The 13,181-nt window shown below is 57.4% G+C and overlaps 5 protein-coding genes across 5 annotated transcripts; 2 read left to right on the forward strand and 3 right to left on the reverse strand.

Moving 5' to 3' along the window:
• Window positions 1-493: 493 nt before the first annotated feature.
• Window positions 494-2,015, reverse strand: D7B24_000867 (uncharacterized protein; the record flags this gene model as incomplete). The annotated part of the gene is made up of 4 exons (XM_028635115.1): window positions 494-618; window positions 683-1,383; window positions 1,445-1,608; window positions 1,677-2,015. 4 exons carry the CDS (start codon window positions 2,013-2,015, stop codon window positions 494-496), a joined length of 1,329 nt encoding a protein of 442 aa, XP_028492286.1.
• Window positions 2,016-2,472: 457 nt separating this feature from the next.
• On the reverse strand, window positions 2,473-4,002 carry D7B24_000868 (uncharacterized protein; the record flags this gene model as incomplete). Its single annotated transcript, XM_028635116.1, has 6 exons — window positions 2,473-2,538; window positions 2,620-2,726; window positions 2,783-3,364; window positions 3,497-3,616; window positions 3,712-3,788; window positions 3,881-4,002. 6 exons carry the CDS (start codon window positions 4,000-4,002, stop codon window positions 2,473-2,475), a joined length of 1,074 nt encoding a protein of 357 aa, XP_028492287.1.
• Window positions 4,003-4,555: 553 nt separating this feature from the next.
• On the forward strand, window positions 4,556-6,441 carry D7B24_000869 (uncharacterized protein; the record flags this gene model as incomplete). Its single annotated transcript, XM_028635117.1, has 9 exons — window positions 4,556-4,840; window positions 4,898-5,057; window positions 5,114-5,128; window positions 5,183-5,240; window positions 5,292-5,507; window positions 5,563-5,623; window positions 5,674-5,706; window positions 5,763-6,075; window positions 6,155-6,441. 9 exons carry the CDS (start codon window positions 4,556-4,558, stop codon window positions 6,439-6,441), a joined length of 1,428 nt encoding a protein of 475 aa, XP_028492288.1.
• An 810-nt stretch (window positions 6,442-7,251) lies between these two features.
• On the forward strand, window positions 7,252-7,737 carry D7B24_000870 (uncharacterized protein; the record flags this gene model as incomplete). Its single annotated transcript, XM_028635118.1, has 1 exon — window positions 7,252-7,737. The coding sequence occupies one exon, from the start codon at window positions 7,252-7,254 to the stop codon at window positions 7,735-7,737; it is 486 nt and encodes a 161-aa protein (XP_028492289.1).
• A 1,494-nt stretch (window positions 7,738-9,231) lies between these two features.
• D7B24_000871 (uncharacterized protein) lies at window positions 9,232-12,435 on the reverse strand (the record flags this gene model as incomplete). The annotated part of the gene is made up of 4 exons (XM_028635119.1): window positions 9,232-9,936; window positions 9,985-10,061; window positions 10,115-10,218; window positions 10,277-12,435. The coding sequence occupies 4 exons, from the start codon at window positions 12,433-12,435 to the stop codon at window positions 9,232-9,234; spliced, it is 3,045 nt and encodes a 1,014-aa protein (XP_028492290.1).
• Window positions 12,436-13,181: the final 746 nt, after the last annotated feature.

Here is a 13,181-nt window from a genome sequence, read left to right on the forward strand (position 1 = left end):
ATCACCCCAGGCGCTCTGCGTGTGTTTTCTGACTCGGATGTTTGCGTAGCTGCTGGTTGTACTGTCGTTGGAACAAGAATGGACGAGTCAGATTTTCTGACGTCGCCGTCCACGCGGGCAACGGGCGGTCCAAGGGTTCGATGCAACGCCAGATACAGCCTCAAACTACCCCGGCTTTAACTACCCCACGTTCCCCGCATCTTGGACCCCAGTGTCGTGCTATAGCCGCGGGTTTATTAATGGTGCTGTTTTGTTTTGCCGAGACGAGGGGTCCACGATGAAGAAGATTATGGAGACGCGGGGGAGGCGACGAGTCAGCCATGCAAGAGGAGCTGAGGAGCCGCACGTGGCGTGACATGCAACGGTCCGGAGTGGTTCATCCTTGCAGGAGTTTGGGGAGTCTATCTCGCGTTACATGGCACAATATACAACATGGATGTAAGGCTAACTCGTGATCCCATGCTACGTACGTCATTTGTCCCAAACAGTATGATTACAACTTGGGCGGTGATACCTTCCCAGCCCTGAACGTCTTGACCAATTGCCTGACTGCCAAGTCAAACATGACATCCTCACTGCCTCCGGGGATTCTGGCTCCAGGAACATCGCGATAGATCTCTGCGGCGATGGTTAGTAAATGTTGACCAGCATAAGACACAGAGAGGGGAGGGGACAGTCTTACTCTCTACAAGCTCGCCCTGTCCCGATCGTGTATAGCCGTTGCCGCCAAAGAGGAGCACAGCACATCGAGCACATTCATCAAACACAATGCCAGCATTTGCCTTGCATAGGGCCGTCAGACCGCCGAGCTGAGCGTCCGCTTCCGTCTTGGTCAGGTGAGCGAGCTGGTAAACAAAGCTCTCGACCCAGGCCTGTTGCGCCTCGAGCAGGGCGGCGCACTTGGCGAGTCGGTGCCTCACCACGGGCTGCTCGATCAGCGTCTTGCCGAACGCCTCGCGTTTCATGCAGTAGGCAAAAGCCGAGGCGAGGGCCACGCGGGACTGCCTTGTCACGCCGACGGAGATGAACAGGCGCTCGTGGTTGAAGTTGTTCATGATGTATTTCATGCCGTGACCCTCGACGCCGATGAGGTTCTCGCGTGGTACCTTGACGTCGTCGAGCTCGATGTAGGTCGTGCCGGCCGAAACCTGGCCGGCGACCTTGAGACGGCGGCGGCTGACGCCGGGCTGATCCTTGAGGGGCACGACGAGGAGGGAGATGCCGGCGGGGCCGGACCCCTCACCGCCTGTGCGGACAGCCATGGTGGCAACGTCAGCCCAGAACGCGTTTGTGATCCACTTCTTGGAGCCGTTAATGACATAGTGCTTGCCGTCAGGGGTGAGCTCGGCAGTGGTGGTGATGTTGGCGACATCAGAGCCAGCTCTGGAGGCGGTGTTAGGGTCCACTGACTCGCTCTCAAGGGGGGCCAAACAGGCGCGCTCACTCGGGCTCAGTAATAGCAATACACGATCGCTTGCGGCCCAGGAGCAGATCGGGCAGGAACCGCTCTTGGAGCTGTGGATCGGCGTAGTGCAGCAAGGGAGGCACGCCGAACGCGATGCCGGTGGTGAGGGCGCCGGCTGGACCAGCTAGACCGGCGCGGCTCATCTGGGTGGGCACACTGTCAGGGCATCCGACGCCATATCGACTGATTGGACCTCTTCAGGACAACTCACCTCATCCGCATAGACATAGCCGTGAAGGGCGTCGAACTCCTCCACAGGGACATCTCCGGGCAAATGGGTGATACCCAGCTTCTTCAGCCACTGCGCAGGCAAGGGAGCAGGCAGGGCGGGGAGGAGGAACTTGGCGGCGGCGAACTGGTCAAAGACGTGAGGGGGAACATCCTCGGCGGTTTCCCATTCCAGAGCGTGGCGATGGAGGTGCTCCTGGATGAACTTGCGACAGGCGACCTGGAATTTGCGATGCGTGTCTTTGAAGTAGGGAGAGGGCAGGCCACGGAGCCACGAGGGCTCAGCGAGGGGCGCAGGGATGGATGTTGAGTCTGCGGCCATGGTTGTTGCGTTCGAGGAAGCTGCGTCGATGAATGTCTTGTGTGATCCGACCGGAGATGGATTATCGAATTGTCATGGTTTTCTTCAACGGCAAGTCGCTGTGCTGATATCACTTCCAGTTCACAGCAGAGGGCGACGCCTGCCTTGGACCTCGGCATCATGGACCGAATAAGGCTGGCAGCTCGTTGGGGGCAAGTGGCTGATGCGGGGTAGCTTGGGAGCTCCTCCCTCACCAGCTCGCTACCCAGCTACGGAGGCTTACAGAGTCCAGTGCTTGACACTGAAGGCATTCTCCCTTGCTGACGCCTTTCCAAGACATCACCAACGCGTTTCGCAAGGACCGTCAATTCATTCATGGTGCATTCAAACTCGCAAATACAATGCAATCCAGCACCCGTGCTGATGGATCCGCCATACTCCAACACCCCAAACCCGCTGATCGACCGGGACGACAGCATTAATCGCCCCGAAGGTCGAGCACGACACGACCCTGAATCTTGCCACTCTCGAGTTCCTCAAAGATCTGTCGCGTAGTGGTCAGCTGACACAGATTCGCTTTCATACCGATCATCGATCACCCAGATCATCGATCGCCCAGACTCACGTTCGTCAGACTCTCCATGCGGCGCAGTGTGTACCGCGTCTTCACACGACCCTGCGCTGCCAGCTCGAGACACTGCTTCGCCTCGAGTCGGTTGCCCGTCTTGGTCGCTATGTCACAGTCAGCCCATCCATCCGTCCTTTCTCAGAAATGCCCGACGACCTACCGATGATGCGATGCTCGAATGTCACCATGTCGCCGATGCTGGGCAGCAAAGCGCCCTCCTTGTCCGGGATCCCCAGGCAGGCGACCGTGCCCCTGAACCCGAGCCAGGACATGCACTGCCCGTACGACTTGGAGCTCGCCGAGCACATGAGCGCGATGCGCGCGCCGCCGCCCGTGGCCTCCTTGATGCGCGCCGCCAAGTCGGCGTCCGACGCAAACGCCGTGAAGTCGACAAAGTCGTCGGCGCCGAGCTCGCGACAGAGCGCCTCCTTGACGCCGGCGTCCACGGCCACGACGCGCGCCCCCAGCGCCTTGGCGTACTGCACGCCCAGGTGGCCCAGTCCGCCGCCAGCGCCCGAGATGACGACCCAGTCGCCCACTCGAAGCCCCGCCGTCCTGAGCGCGGTGTAGACGCTGATGCCGCCGCACATGAGCGGGGCGGCGGACGCGAGGTCCAGTCCGCTCGGGATCGGCGTCGCGTAGCGTGCAGGGGTCGTGCAGAATCGCTGAAACGTCCCGGGCACCGTATAGCCCGAGATTTGCGTCTGCTGGCACGTCGAATCGCCGCCCTCGATGCAGTTGTCTTTGTGGGTCAGCGTTACGTCGCCACTATTCTCGCCATCGCTAGGCTTGCAGCAGTGCAATGCAGTGCAGGGCGCAGTGCAGCGCAGGGAGCACAAGAACACCCGAGGGGAGGAAAAGGGGGGGGCCGTACCACATGTCAGGCACGCATCGGCGGCGAATTTGATGCCCACGAAGGAGCCGACAGCCGGTGCCGTGACGCCTGGGCCAAGTGCTACCACCTCGCCTGCACCTTCATGTCCGCCAATCTGCCCTGCAACCAAGACGGGGTCAGCAATCCAAAAGGGGGAAAATGAAAAAATAAGAGAGACCTCGAACGTTGCGAAATGGATCAATGGCCTGACACACCTTGGGCAGTTGGTGGCACCGTGCTGAAAGAGTTCAAGCAAAAGGCGGCATCCGTGTGGCAGACGCCGGAGTAGTGCCTACAAAGAGTCAATATGGCCCCCGCCCCAAAACAAGTGGAACGGGCTCCATCCGTCACAGCCCAGAAGGGAGGAGCTTCGGTGTGTCTCACAGTTTGACAAGCACCTCACCCGGACCCGGTTCCGCAATGGGAAGCTCGACCACTGCCGTCTTGGTGGTGCCGGGTTCCAGGTACACGACGGCACGATTGCGCTGCTGCTGCCACTCGCCCATTTTGGAGGTGGGGGAGGGGGGGGAGAGTCTGAAGTCTGGTAAAGTAAAAATAGGGTTCCGTCAGGTTGATGTCGCAACGCGGCTTCACAAGTCCAATGTCTCATCGACTGCGGCTTTCATAGCTCTATCCATAGAGGTGATGCCTTATTATCTGCTTCCAGGGAGCCACCCTCCAAAACCCTGACTCGCCCTATCCTGATTCAGTAATCGTGGCCCGCTACCTCGGCACTAGTATCCTGATTCTTCACGATGGTGCCAAAGCTGCCATGCTAGCTCGTGTCATGAATGCGGGGGAATGGAGTGCGGGGCATATTGCCACGGCTCAAAAGAGATCTCCGATGATGCTGAGCTCAGGGGCGCGCGCTATGTCCGATGCTCACGAGGAGTACATAGGAGATAACTGTCCTCTGGTCACCAGACCCTGCTTGGAGGGACCAGACTCAAGATACCCCCTTTGCGCCATCATCCGAACATTTCTTTTGACCGTCTTCCAGCAGACAGGCACTCTACCCTTCCTAGCATTTCCTATCCACACACGCACACTACCGACATCATGGTGAATTTTGAGACTTTTGCCAACGTCGTTGACGGCCAGCTCAAGTCGACGGAGGCGACGCGCACAGGCATCAACCCCGCCACTCTTGAGCCCCTCGCTCCCGTTCCCGTCTCCAGCCCCGCGGACGTTGACGCCGCCGTTGAAGCCGCCGCGCGGGGTGCCGCTGTGTGGGCCAAGGCGTCGTTCGAGGAGCGCCGCGAGGCCGTCAACAAGTATGCCGACAAGCTGGCCGAGCTCGCAAACGATTTTGCCGCCCTCCTCACCAAGGAGCAGGGCAAGCCTGTGGGTGTCCTAGTAGTTCTGACAGTACTGCCGTCCCTTTGCTGACTGAGTGTCCAGACCGCCGCGGCCCTGTTTGAGGTCCAGCAGGCCGTTGGCACGCTCAAGGGCGTTGCTCAGCTGCCGTTCGGTGACGAGATTGTCGAGGACAGCGACAAGAACCGCATCGTGACGAGATATGTCCCCATTGGTGTCTCCGTGGGCATTGTCCCCTGGAACTGTGCGTCGTCGTCCGTGATCAAGTGTCGTGTGCTCGTTTGCTGACCTGGCGTCCAGTCCCCATCGTTCTCGGTCCGTACATCTAGTGTCCTGTATCGGAGATGAGTGTACTGACCTCCTGCTCAGCGACGTTCAAGCTCGGCCCTGCCCTCGTCACAGGCAATGCCATCATCCTGAAGCCTTCGTGTGTAGTCAGATTGCCCGTCCACAAGCTTTCACGCTAATGCGCCTTTAGCCCATTCACACCCTACTGCGGCCTCAAGCTCGCCGAGATCGCCCAGGAGTTCTTCCCGCCCGGTGTCGTGCAGGCGCTGAGCGGCGACGACAACCTCGGCCCCTGGCTGACGGCGCACCCCGGTATCCAGAAGGTCAGCTTCACGGGCTCGACGCCGACTGGTATCCGCGTCATGCAGAGCTGCGCCAAGACGCTGAAGCGCGTCACACTGGAGCTGTGAGTTCATTCGGCTTCTGAAGACTGAGAAAGCTTGCTAACAGGGGCGGAAAAGGGGCGGCAACGATGCGGCCATTATCTGCTCTGACGTTGACATTGCGGCTGTCGCGCCGGCGGTGAGTGCACCACAGAAAACCATGACGAACCGTCCCACTGACGCGCCTAGATCACAACGCTGGCCCTCTACAACTCTGGTCAGGTAAGTCGGCTGCACGTCCGCACGCGGTCACGAGTTTCTGTCTCACACAGTCGCAGGTCTGCATTGCCATCAAGCGCATCTACGTCCACTCGAGCATCTACCCGCAGTTCCTCGACGCCATGGTCGCCTTTGCCAAGACCATGACTGTCGGCGACGGCTCGGCCAGCGACACGGTGCTCGGCCCCGTCCAGAACAGCATGCAGTACGAGCGCGTCAAGGCGCTGATCGCGTCGATCGAGACCGAGAAGCTCAACGTTGCCTTTGGCGACGTCAAGGTCACCGCCGCCCAGGACAAGGGCTACTTCATCAGCCCCGTCATTGTCAGCAACCCGCCCGACGACGCCAAGATTGTCGTCGAGGAGCCTTTTGGTGAGTTTTGCTGCCTTGACACGTGGTGTTGTCGTCATGAGAGAAGAAAGAAAAAAGTGGTCAAGCTAACAGGATGCAGGCCCCGTGTTCCCCGTGATGCAGTGGACCGAGGAGGAGGACGTCATCCGCCGCGCCAACAACACGGACATGGGTCTCGGCGCGTCCGTCTGGACGAGGGACCAGGCGCAGGCGGACCGCGTGTCGAGGCAGCTCCAGGCCGGCACCGTGTGGATCAACACGCACCTCGAGCTGCGGCCCGACGCCGCCTTTGGCGGCCACAAGCTCAGCGGCGTCGGCAGCGAGCTCGGCATCAACGGTCTCAAGTCGTTCTGTAACATCCAGACCATCCACCAGAAGCTGGCTTGAGCGTGAGATGCGGTAGCGTAGATTGTTTTTGAAGCATGAGCCAATGAATGTTTTGACTGGAATGACCTGTAACTCGCCCCTTTCCGCATGTGCATGTTTGCATGGGAGCGTGCTGGGTTAACTTGCCACATGTAGGCAGCTCTTCAGCCGCAAAGTGCGAGGGCTGGACTAGAGGAGCAAAGAAGGAAAAGACAAAGCCTTGTCGTCCTTGTTGTCCCTGTTGAGTGACGGCGTGCCCCTTGGCTCTTCCTCGTAACGGTTGGATGCCCAAGCACCCCTCCTCCCGTTGCCTCCGTAGCTGTCATTCGCATTTCGTTTCCTCGCAATAGCCTCACTTTGAAATGCTGTCCACCACTCAACAGGGCGGCAACTCCTGCATGCCCCCCCCCCCCCCCCCCCCAAAAAAAAACGACGAAAGGGGGCGTTACGAGTCAAATAGGGCGGCAATCATGCACTGACACGACGCAAATAGGGTGACAGGTCCTTGCCATGCGCAACGCAAGGACCGTGGCATCGCCCACCGCACACAAACAGGGCGACAGATAGTCTCCACTAAGCAACCACCAAACTCGACAGCCACCACGACATACACAAGCAGACTTGTTTCTCACCCTTCTGGGGTTGCACCGCAGCTGTCGCTGCTTTAGTACTGCCAAGTGAGGTGTTGATGCTCTGACTATCCGCAATATATCGGTAGGTGGTGTCCACGAAGCCGGAGGCCCGTTTCTCTCCCTTTCGTTCAACACGATCGCACATCAGAATCTCGCCTTCACATTTTTCTGCTTCACGCCGCTTTACAACCCGTTCATCATGTCTGACTACTTTCCCAACTTCGACGAATTAGAGGCCTTTATCAACGCCAAGGAGAGCCTCCTCCCTTACTACGCCCAAGCCTACTTCGATCCTATGAAGAGCTTCGACCACGGGGCTACCGCCAGCTTCGCCCTGCCCTCCGAGCCGAGCTACTTGCCCCAGACCGATTGGGCTTTGGGCGCCAATGGCTACAACCCCGTCTATGACACGGGAAATTCCCTCGCCGGGGTCGACATGGCAGAGATGCCATACATCCCAGACATCCCGGGGGATCACTTCTACGGAACTGGTCCTCCGGTGCAACACACCTTCACGCAGGGCACTGTCCTCTTGGATCCAAACAATGGCAGCCACGTCTATCCCGCCTTCCTCGATCACAGCTACATCGGATTCGGTCACCCAACCAACTTGGTCTTGACTGGACAGCCCTCTTTCTCGGCTGACATGATCGGCATGGGCACAGAACGCCATGCAGATGGGTAGGCTTTTTTTTTTTAGTAGATGCTAACAAAAAGGGTGTCAGCGTGCCGAGTGGGCCACGCCCGATAGGAGCGTCCAATCCAGAGTTACACAACATAGAAGACATCACTGCTCAAACCACACAGTCCTCCGCTTCCTCCTCAATCATGTCGTCGGTTGACAACGAGGGTCCTGTGAACGCACCGCCCGTTGCAGGATTTCGATGCGCAGAGCGTAGCGAGGATTTCCTTGATGATCATCAACTCACCCGTCATGCCCACAAGACTGAACACATGCCATACAAATGCAACTTCCCAGGTTGTCATGAGAGGTTTGCGAAACATCTGCAGTATGAAGCTCACGAACGCCGTTCGCATACTGAAGGCCATGGAAGAGTCACCGGGGTTCGCCCCTTTTCCTGTGCCCAATGTCGGTCCAAGTTTGAGAATGATACCGGTCTTCGGGATCACGCCTTGGCGGTACAACATCAGCCGTTTCAGTGTATCTGTGGCCAATCATTCTCTCGTCTCGATGTCCTCTGTCGTCACAAAGACATCTACTCGCTAGACATGCCGAAGCATCCTTGCCGATACTGCAAGCGCCATCGCGGCAGAAATGGCTTCAAGCGAAAGGATCACTTGCGTCAGCATATGCGAGCTTTCCACAAGTTCAATGCCGAGGAACTGTCCGAATCGCGCCAGTCCAGAAGGGGAATCTATGACACTCCCAAGACATGCCCACACTCAGGGTGTTTTGGATATCGCGACGAATCTTTTGACGCTCTTGAGGCTGCAGAACAGGACAAAGATCGACCTTTCAACGATCAGAAGGACTTCAATGAACACATGAAGAAGATCCACGACGAGACTCCTTTCCCCTGTTCCATCTCAGGATGTGATAGGGTCGGCGCCAAGGGCTACCTTCGACAAAAGGCTCTTGGCGATCACCATAAGAAGAAGCATTCCGAACTCGAGCCTCACGTGCCACAGTCTCAGACAAATACCGTGAGAGTCCAGTGTCGGTTTCCTGGTTGCGCAAAACTGGTCAAGCGAAATGGAATGGCCAAGCACATGCACACACACAAGTTCCCGTACTCTTTGGGTAGGGCATGAGTCTTAAGTCGGACGTGTTATCAGCCCTATTTGTCTCCAATGTCCACGCAGTAGGATGAGTATTTCTGTTTTAATTTTTTCTCATTGTTTCTTTATGAGTCTATTTTAATTTGTCGCTGCTTCCAAGCACGGGTTGTCGTCGGCAGTAAGAATGCGATGCTTTCGCCTTGGAACAATTCCACATAAATGAGGCCTCTGCGCGACGCAGAATGATTTTCAAAAGCGGATGATGATTGCAAGTAACTTGACCTCACAATAAAAATGAAATTTGTGTAAATGCTACCCCTTGCGAGCATGCCCCTTCGTTACGTGCAAGTGTTTATGATTTTCGAGAGGCTCATAGAATAACAACTGGTTCATTTCGAGGTCAAACCCTTCATATCTTGAACCCTCCGCTACTGATTACCTATACAATCTCAAACTCTTCCAATACGCTCTTCGCACTCCCATACTCTCCTGCCCCAACAAACGGCATATTTAGGCCGAAAGCTGCAGGACCACCAATGGGCATGGCCTTCTCCGTCTTCCACAGCGGGTGAGCAGGTAGTCCGATGACCGAAACACGCAAACCGTATCGCAAATCCTGAGAGCCGATAGCTTCACCGTCTTGACCAAGAATTGATATCAAATCCGGCACTGTGCAGATGACCTCGCGCCCATCTTCGGAGCCGGCACTATCGGTCAGGGCAGCATAGAGGTACTCATTCTGGAAGGGGATGAGCATATGTCTATCTCGAGCAGCAGAGGTGGCCTGCAGTGCGGCGAGCGACGATGCTTTAGAGGAGTCCAGCTCTCCATCGGTCAGCGGAGCAATGAGTACGCTGCCCATGGTGTAGCCATCGCCCACAAAACGCCGCACGTCAATTATTTTGCCAGTGAAGAGGAGCTTGCCAGCACACTGGGAAAAGATGGCATCGATGAAGGACGTTTTGTTCCTGCGAGCGAGATGAACAGCACGGCCGAGGTACCAGGCTTGTGAGAGCGTGTTTGGGACGCCATGAGCCTTAATTGCGGATCCGGGGAGGGGGCGGGCGGCGACGGCACAGCCGAGACCTAGTTCGATGGCGGCGGTGCGGAGCAGTTTTTCAAGGCGGAAAGGGGTATCAGTGTTCTGTCTTTGTTAACATGGATCAGGACGATGCGACCTACGGGGGCTTACCATGACAATGTTGACGTTGCCGCGAGCGTCGGAGAGGGCGCATGGGGTCAGCGGGTGCCCGTAAACGCTCAACGTGGCTAACTTCCTCGTTAGAACGTTCAGAGCTGCCAAGAGAAAGAACATGGCACACCTTGGTACATAGTAGGATAGGCCCGGCCCATGGCATCCCCGTCAATAACAGGAATGTCATAGTGAGCAGCAGTGGGAAATGTGCTCATACCGTTGCCGCCCCCGCTGTTCAGAAGTCAGTGCTCAATAAAGCAGCAGATTGGGTCAGGCGTGCTTAGCTTACATCTCGTCGGTGAAGATGCCGTCGGGCTTATCCTTGCCCAAGATCTTCATGAGGGCATCAATTCCAGCCGGAATCTCGCCCCCTGATGCAATCCTCTCGTTGATGACGCTTGGGCTTCCATACCACGAGCCGAAACAGATGAGATCGTCATCTTTTACGGATTTGGGCGAGATGATCCGGAGCCTTCCAGGTTCGCTCTTGCGTAATGTATCGAGACTCTTCAAGAACTCGTGGTGAGTAGGGCCACCGCCACCAGTGCCAAGAACGCCGCAGCCCGTCGCAATCAGTTCGAGGTCGACTTCCGAGACGTACCAAGCGTCATTACGGACTTCAGGCCGGTAGGTCTCCAAGTCAACCTTGATGGATGGCCGGAAAGTTGACTCAAGGGCATCGGAGATGTTCGTCTTGGCCGTCTGCTCCTCTTGCTCTTCCTCTTCATCTGACGCAGCGTATGCGACGCTGTTGGCTAGCGTTCCATCCTTCGGGACTGCAAGCTTGCCGACAGCCCGAATCTGGATCCTCATGGCGCCGTTATCTACGTACTGCAGGGGAATCTTGTTGATCTCGACGACGCTGACGTCGTCAGCCGCAGCACCTTTGCTGATGGCTTGGTCGATGGCCTTCTGGCACGCCGCGGCGACGACCTCCTTCTCATCTCGGTCTTGGAGGATCTCAATGACGTCGACCTCGCCAGAAATCTTGCCAATGGCGGCACCAACAGCGTTGGCCGCACCTTGGTGGACAGGCTGAATGCACTTGGCCACGCCGTCTAGATCCTCCGTCACTAGCAGTGCACCACCGCCGACCAGGAGAATGTGTACCGGGGCCGCGGATACCTTCATCTGCTCGACGACACCCTCAATCATCTTCTTGATCTTTCGCCGTGCTGCATCAATGGTGGATATCGGCACATTCTCAATGAGCCTGCGGTCTCCAAGTTTGGCCTTGCCCGTTGCGACCACAATATCCGTCGTCGTCAACGTCGTGCCACCAAAAGCGAGAGCCTGCTGCTTCAACAAGTGCCCCACGGAGCCAGGGCCGACCGTCACCGTCGCCGGATCAGAGCCGACGTGCACTTTGCTGCCACCGCCGAGCCCGACGGAGACAACCTCGGGCATGGAAAAAGCCGTCCGCACACCACCGACTTCCACAAAGCCGGGGGCCTGGCGGGGGAAGCCCGAGGGCAGAAGCGCGCAAACGTCCGTTGTCGTGCCGCCGATATCGACCACCAGGACCTGCGGCTCCACGTCGTCTTCCGGAGTCTCGCCACTGGAGGCCGAGTCCAATGTTCGCGTCTGATCCAGACCAGCCAGGAAGGCGGCGCCCGTCATGCTATTCGTGGGACCGCTGGCAAAGGTCTTGATGGGGTACTCAGCTGCGGCGTCGGCATCGATCAAGGTGCCGTCGTTCTGCGACAGGTAGAGGGGGCACGCCAGATTGAGCCGCGACATGGCGGCCTTGAAGCCAGAGGTGACTTTTCTCGCAGTGCGCAGAATGGCGGCGTTCAGAACCGTGGCGTTTTCTCGTTCGAGGAATCCAGGAGGGCCGATATCGTGAGAGCAGACAACATCGAGCTCGGGGGCCGTTTCGAGCAGGATCCTCTTGCACATCTCCTCGTGGACGCCGGCGTGGTCAAGCGGTGCAAAGACGCCGACGAGAGCCACCGACCTGACGCCGCTGGCGAGGATGTCTCTCGCGACTTGCCTGATCTGGTCATGGTCGAGCGGCGCAATCTCACGGCCGTCAATTTCGAGACCGCCATCGAGATAATAGGCATCTCCATCGAGCACGCGCCTCAGACCAGCGGGGAAGTCAGAAAATGGTGGGATCTGTCTTGTAAACGCGCCACAGAGACGCACGACGGCGACGCGGCTCAGTCTTCGTGCATCAGCCTCAACCAAGGCATTGATGAAGTGGGTTGTGCCAATGGTGACGCTCAGCACGCGGGTCTGATCGACAGCCGAATTTTGCAGAACAGCACGGATGGCGGCCTCGATGCCGCTCGAAATGTCGGGTGTGGTTGATGCTTTGTGAGATGCCAGGACACCGCGGTCCGGCGTGTCAACTGAAGTAATGTCGAGAATGGCGGCATCCGTGTTTGTGCCGCCGACGTCGACGCCGACACGATAGAGGGGCGCGGTGTGATGTCTGACCAGCATGACGATAGCTGTTAATGATTGTTCAACTTGAGTTTTTGAACATTGTTTGATATTGAAGCCCCTGATGGCTTTAATATTGGTAGTTGATGGTCCAAGTGAGGTTCTACTCCTCCTATTTGCACGTTCCCCGCAAGGAGGTGCTAAGTTCCCCGATGTGCCCTATTCGATACTTGGACCATCTCCCGCGTCGGCGAACCGAAGTTATCGGCCAACTATCGGCGACGTTCTGGACGAAACAAGTTGGCCGATCATATGACTCCCCTAGCGATTGGCGTATGCTGAAGACGCTCTCCCCACCTTGCCTCCCAGACTCGGCATCTGGGTGACCAGACAGTTCGATAAGCATTTGGGGTCGACAATGGAACGTCCCAGGATGGTTATATGAATCGAACCTCCACCACCTGCAGCAATCCTCCCTGCGTCATGAAGATTGTGCTCGATTGACACAAGGTCGCACGTCGTTGCGCCGAGCCGACCACGACCAACTTCCACTAACTTGGCTTTCATCTTACCCAAGCGCTCAACGTTGGCCTACAAGACAAGATGGGCTTCAAAGACTTGATCAAGCGTGCACAGCTTCCTCACGTCAATCGGTGGATTGTGAGCCACCCCAGAACTCGATGTGCTGCCTGTCACGATTCATGGTGTTCTCCGGCGGAGATGTAGCTTCGATTGACTCTGTCTCGGACCCTGCTGACGCTCTAAGAACGATGACATTCGGCCGATCGAAACAGAGCGACGGACAT

This window comes from Verticillium nonalfalfae (assembly GCF_003724135.2).
Source record: "Verticillium nonalfalfae strain VnAa140/NRRL 66861 chromosome Unknown scaffold_114, whole genome shotgun sequence".
NCBI lineage: Eukaryota > Fungi > Ascomycota > Sordariomycetes > Glomerellales > Plectosphaerellaceae > Verticillium > Verticillium nonalfalfae.